This window comes from Stegostoma tigrinum, chromosome 17 (genome assembly GCF_030684315.1).
Source record: "Stegostoma tigrinum isolate sSteTig4 chromosome 17, sSteTig4.hap1, whole genome shotgun sequence".
Taxonomy (NCBI): domain Eukaryota; kingdom Metazoa; phylum Chordata; class Chondrichthyes; order Orectolobiformes; family Stegostomatidae; genus Stegostoma; species Stegostoma tigrinum.
Genome location: NC_081370.1, coordinates 9,074,648 through 9,080,647, shown reverse-complemented (window position 1 = coordinate 9,080,647; position 6,000 = coordinate 9,074,648). Strand labels below are relative to the sequence as shown.

The following is a 6,000-nucleotide window of genomic DNA, read 5'->3' as shown; positions in this document are numbered from 1 at the left end:
ATCAAGGTATGCGGCCTATACAGGCCCGTGACCTGTCACTCGCTGAACGGGGGCCTCAGTAGGAGCACAGTCAAGTCCTTGATCTGATGGCCAATGTCAGCGGAATCTCTTCCTCTCTCACTGCACTGAGGGGAATGAGGAATCGAATCGTTTGGTAGGGAGTCACGCTGCAGGAAGGAATCAGACACCATGAGGGAGCTCCCAAGCCAGTCTCTGCCAGTTGATTCCCCTCAGTGTTGAGACCCAGTCAATAATAAAGACCCTGTTGTCAGTCACAAACCCAGTTCCATTTTTCACAATAGGTAACAAAGTGTGGAGCTGGATGAACACAGCAGGCCAAGCAGCATCTTAGGAGCACAAAAGCTGATGTTTCAGGCCTAGACCCCTGGATTCACAGTTGAAGCAGGTTGTGTCCAATGTAACCCTGAGCTGACATTACCACTACACACCACCCCAGAGCATCTCCAAGGCCACGGCCCCCTCACTTCATCCACCCAGCATGAATCAGAACTCATCCAAGCCCTGCCCTGACCCACCACACATCCTCAATGACCTATGCTGGGGTCTAGTCCAGCAACAACTCATTTTAAAGTCTCGCATCCTCTGACCCTTGCATGTCCACACTCTCTCTGTGATTCGTCTTGTACAGGCCACTGAGCCTCCCTGTACAAGCCCCCAAGCCTCCCTGTACAGGCCTCTGTGTCTCCATGTACAGGCCCCTAAGTCTCCTTGTACAGGCCCCCAAGTCTCCTTGTACAGGTCCCTGAGCCTCCCTGTATAAGTCTCTGAGCCTCCCTGTACAGGCTTCTGAGCCTCTCTGCACAGGCCCATGAACCTCCCTGTACAGGCCCCTGAGTCTCCCTGTGCAGACCCCTGATTCTCCATGTACAGGCCTCTGTGCCTCTCGTTTACATGAGCGGTCCCAGTGAAGAGGGAGACAGAGTGGGAAGGCTGGGCCCTGTCGAGCTTTGGTGGGGGTGGGGTTGCGGGTGGAGAAGGCTAAGAGGAGATTTGTTTGAAATGGCCCAAAAGAAGAGGACACAGATTCAAACTGATGTGAAGGAATGAATGTGAGCCGAGATAGAGGGAGCAAAATAAAACAAAGTGAGTAATTAGGATGTGGAATGTGCTGCCTAGTCATGTGGTGGAATTAGATTCAATTGAGGCTGTCCAGAAGGGTGTTGGATGGTTATTTGCAGGGTTATATATGCAGGGTTCAACGGAAAGAGGCAGGAGAATGATTAGGTCATAAAGGCCATTTGGAGAGCCAGTACAGACACAATGGAATGAATGGCCTGCTTCTGGACCCAAATGGGGGGGTGCGGTGCAGGGGATATGTGTTTCTCCAGCTCTCACAATTATAATGTACAGCTGCAGACACTTTGAAAACTCTTCTACACACTCAGTGACAAATCCAAGCCACCACGAGCCTAACCCACCCCATTACTGACTGTTGTCTGAAAACTTCTCAGTGAAAAGCAGCCTCCATTTGGATAATGACACTTGATTGCACAACAGCTATAGCAGGTGATCAGCCAGCATCGTTACACTGTCCATCAGCAAGTCGCTGGATAAAATCTCTTGTTTGTTATTTCAAAGGGCACAAGACCTACAATGCTTGATCAGCTTTTTCCACTAGCTGTTGCCCTTCATTTATATCCTATAACTCCACTAAGAATTGCTAAATTCAGTGCCACAGAAATGGAAAGAATATTTAGCAGCTTTGGGCATTGAGAGCACTGATGAAGGCTTATCTTATTATCCACAACAAGCTGCCATCCATTTCTTACCAACATTGACACCAGAAACACACAGAGCTTGAGAAACTCAGCAGCTCCGGCAGCATTGTACACAGAGAGGGAGGGAGAGTCCACTGAACCTGCTTCAGAACAGTTTTGTTTGGGCATTTCTACACAGAGATCCAAACAACTGCTAAAGAATTCACCAGGCTGGTATCTCACCCAGTGGGACTGTTATCTCACCCAGAGAGCCTGGTATTTCACCCAGAGGGAGATGCAGACACCCATCTCAGAGCCACTGATATTACATGAGAACAGACAGCAATGGGAAGGATGGATGAAGACATCACTCATTTCTCCCTTGCGTGAGAGCTCACAGAACAGTCACAAAATTGTCTCCTCACCTGGTTCCTGTAGACACAGAACAGAATCCCTCCAATCAGCTCCATCACAAATATTATTAGCAGCACAATGAAGAACTGGGGAATAAGAAGAAGGAAGACAGGCAAGTGTCAGTGTAGGGAGGAGGAAGGGGAGAACGCAACAAATAGCCCCAGTTACCAAAAAATACACACAGTACCCTCACATATATACACACTCACACTGTGTCCTTTACAGTATACACACAGCATCCTCACACATATATATACACACACACTGTGTCCTTTACAGTATACGCACAGCATTCTCACATATATACACACACACAGTGTCATTTACAGTATACACACAGCACCCTCTCACATATACACACACACTGTGCCCTTTACAGTATACACACAGCACCCTCATACATACACACACACACACACACTGTGCCCTTTACAGTATACACACAGCACCCTCACACATATACACACTCACACTGTGTCCTTACAGTGTACACATAGCACCCTCACACATATATACGCACAAACACAGTGTCCTTACAGAATATACACAGCACCCTCACACATATACACATTCACACTGTGTCCTTTACAGTATACACACAACACCCTCACACATGTACACACTCACAACTAGAAAAGCTAACAGCTAGCACAGCATTGTCAGGATGAATGGCCTCTGCCTGTGCTGAATCCTTATGATTCTGTAATGCCAATATTATACCGGTCAGGATCAGGTGTACCTGGGAACTTTGTTTCACCAGAAAGTGAACTCTTTTCATTTTGTATTGTTCACTGCTTCAAGGCAAGAAAGTGAAGTCAGGAATTGAAGAACAGTTTGGCCTGCACCAGGTGAGGGTGTTAATTGGTTGAACTTGTTTTGACATTTCAATGGAGCAGGAACTATTAACTGTCAATCCTTGCTGAATGAACTCAGTCCCATTCTGATTGGTCAGATTGCCTGCTGGAATGAAGCTGGGAATCAAAAGTTGGACAGATTGCTTTTTGATCTACGGAAAGATAAACCGGACCAGATGGGCCCAATTGCTCTTCCTGCATTGTTAGGATTTATTTCTGATAAAGAACAGTGTCCCATGTGAGGACACGTGTAGCATCTACAACATTGCGAGTGGAAACAATGTGAACCCACAGTACAATGATAAATTGGTCATTCCTAGCACAGCCAGGATTACTTAGTAAATGCTGCCCAATAACAAATTCACATTGACTGTTTGTTTTAGTGCCCTAAGGTTTGCCAGTACTGTCAGGTTTTGCTCAGTCAGCATCCTGCCTCTAGTGGACAGTCAGGGGATATGTTGTTTGATAATGGTCCAACGGTCATTGAGATGCCTTCATGCAGATCTGGCAACACACTGACACTGAAACTTACATACGACATTACTGTGGGTCACGTGTATTAGCAGCAAAAATCACCTCCTGCAAAGTAGCAGCATGAGATCGCCAGTGTTATCCATTGTTCAACTCTTTGAGCCAACTTCTGTTTGGAGGTTATTCTGAGGCACCAGTCAGGGACAAACATCCCAGGCTTTTCTGTGTGATATGCAGTGAGCGATGACATGACCAGGATCCTGCAGGGAATGTGGGATCAGTTGGGAGAGTGAGGACTGAGAAGGAGAATGTGTGGAAGCACTGGGGGTAGGGAGAGGAACAGTTAGGGTTAGGACTGAATGGCCAGGTGATTATTTGCTACTTACAGACAGTAGGAGACACTTATTTTCTTTTATTGCACCAACACATCCAAGAAATCCGACCAGCACCACCACGGAGCCTGTACCAATGAGCAGGTTAGCAGCTGACAGGAAGGGGACGCTTGTGGAAAGTGTGGCAAAGTTACCCTGTGTTACAGCCAACCAAATCCCAACGGCCAGGACAGCACAGCCTCCCAACTAGGAAACAAGCAAAGAACACGCATCAGATAGGGCTGTATCCCACTCCCACTGGGCAGCAAACACACTGGCGTTCTCCAAAGAGATGGAAGAATATAACTCTGACCAAAACAAATCCTGCTCAATAATAATCTCACTGAGCATAAACATCAACCCTCAGAGCAGGCACACTGACGAAGTGCGCGCACACTCTCTCTCTCTCTATCTCTCTCACACACACACACACACACACACACATACACACACACACACACACACACACTCTCTCTCACACACACACACATTCACAGATATTCTTACACACACAGAAACACACACACACACACATATTCTCACACACACACATACGCGCACACATATTCTTACACACACAGACACATACACCATGTCTCTCTCTCACACACACACACACACACACACATATTCTCACACACACACAGACACACACACATACTCTCTCACACACACTGTCTCACACACACACACACACACACAAAACATGCACTTAACAACATGTGCACAAACTCATACACTGTCAATATTTACAACACATGCGCTGACAAAACATGCTGCCAAATACAAACACAAATACACACACATTGACTCACTGACAACACATACAGAGATAGACTGGCAAACACACATACACAGACACACTTACAAAACTGACATAGCCACACAGCCAGGCATCATCAACCCAACACATGTACACACACTGACACCGCAGCACACATGCACACACCAAGAATGACAGTTACCCTGCTGTCTGGACAGTGACTCGATACAGAGTGTGCATGATGCTATGCTGAATAAACACGGTTTTAGTGAGTGCTACACCAAACCGTTTAAAATTGGATACCATCTCACTGTAGGATGTGCAGTGGTGTGTCCCTGTTTGCTCTTGTTTCTGTAGTTGAGTGAGAGAGCATTATGATGGACTAGCACCATTTACGGAGTTATTCTGACAAGTTCCCATCAGGTCATTTCAGCTTGATAACTGACAGTTAGTCCACAGCCTCAGGACTGACAGTGTTGATCACCAGCAATAATAGCTGACTAGCTCTGTTTGAGTGACACACAGTCAGCAACTCCAGTGTGATCTCAGTGTGTGGTCTGTCCCCCTCCTACCTGAATGTGACTGAAGATTATTGTGTTGTCATGATTCAAGATAGACTCCAGTACAGACATAGAACATAGAACATAGGACACAGAACGTAGAACATAGAACAATACAGCGCAGAACAGGCCCTTCAGCCCTCGATGTTGCGCCGACCTGTGAACTAATCTAAGCCCCTCCCCCTACACTATCCCTTCATCATCCATATGCTTATCCTGTTCAAATGCCCCTAATGTGGCTGAGTTAACTACATTGGCAGGCAGGGCATTCCATGCCCTTAACACTCTCTGAGTAAAGAACCTGCCCTTGACATCTGTCTTAAGTCTATCACCCCTCAATTTGTAGTTATGCCCCCTTGTACAAGCTGAAGTCATCGTCCTCGGAAAAACATCACAGATATTCCCCAAACACAAAGCACCTGGACAGTCTGATAACGAAGTGTGGAGCTGGATGAACACAGCAGGCCAAGTAGCATCTTAGGAGTACAAAAGCTGACGTTTCAAGCCTAGACCCTTCGTCAGAAAAGGGTCTAGGCCTGAAACAGCAGCTTTTGTGCTCCTAAGATGCTGCTTGGCCTGCTGTGTTCATCCAGCTCCACACTTTGTTATCTCGGATTCTCCAGCATCTACAGTTCCCATTATCTCTGGACTGTGTGATGTTGTGTTCCAAACCTGTCCAGTTCCTATTCGGTGTTGGGACTCTCCAAGAACCATCAGATAGAACCCACTGCATGTCAGACACCGGGCCCAGCTGCATTTGAACCTGCCCCATCTTCACGCTGAAGCTGATATGAGGACTCAGCAGTAAGTTACAAGAGCCGCTGGAAATCAGTGGTAAATTAAGCAAAG

The 6,000-nt window shown here is 46.7% G+C and overlaps 1 protein-coding gene across 1 annotated transcript in view; it reads right to left on the bottom strand.

Annotated features, from left to right (window-relative positions):
- The window catches only part of tspan4a (tetraspanin 4a), a 56,258-nt gene that overhangs the window by 29,871 nt on the left and 20,387 nt on the right, over positions 1 to 6,000 (bottom strand). The window contains exons 2-3 of the mRNA XM_048545744.2: positions 3,844 to 4,035; positions 2,144 to 2,218 (exon numbers count right to left, since the gene is read on the bottom strand). Coding sequence (XP_048401701.1) covers positions 2,144 to 2,218; positions 3,844 to 4,035 — 267 coding nt within the window. The remainder of the gene's footprint in view (positions 1 to 2,143; positions 2,219 to 3,843; positions 4,036 to 6,000) is intronic.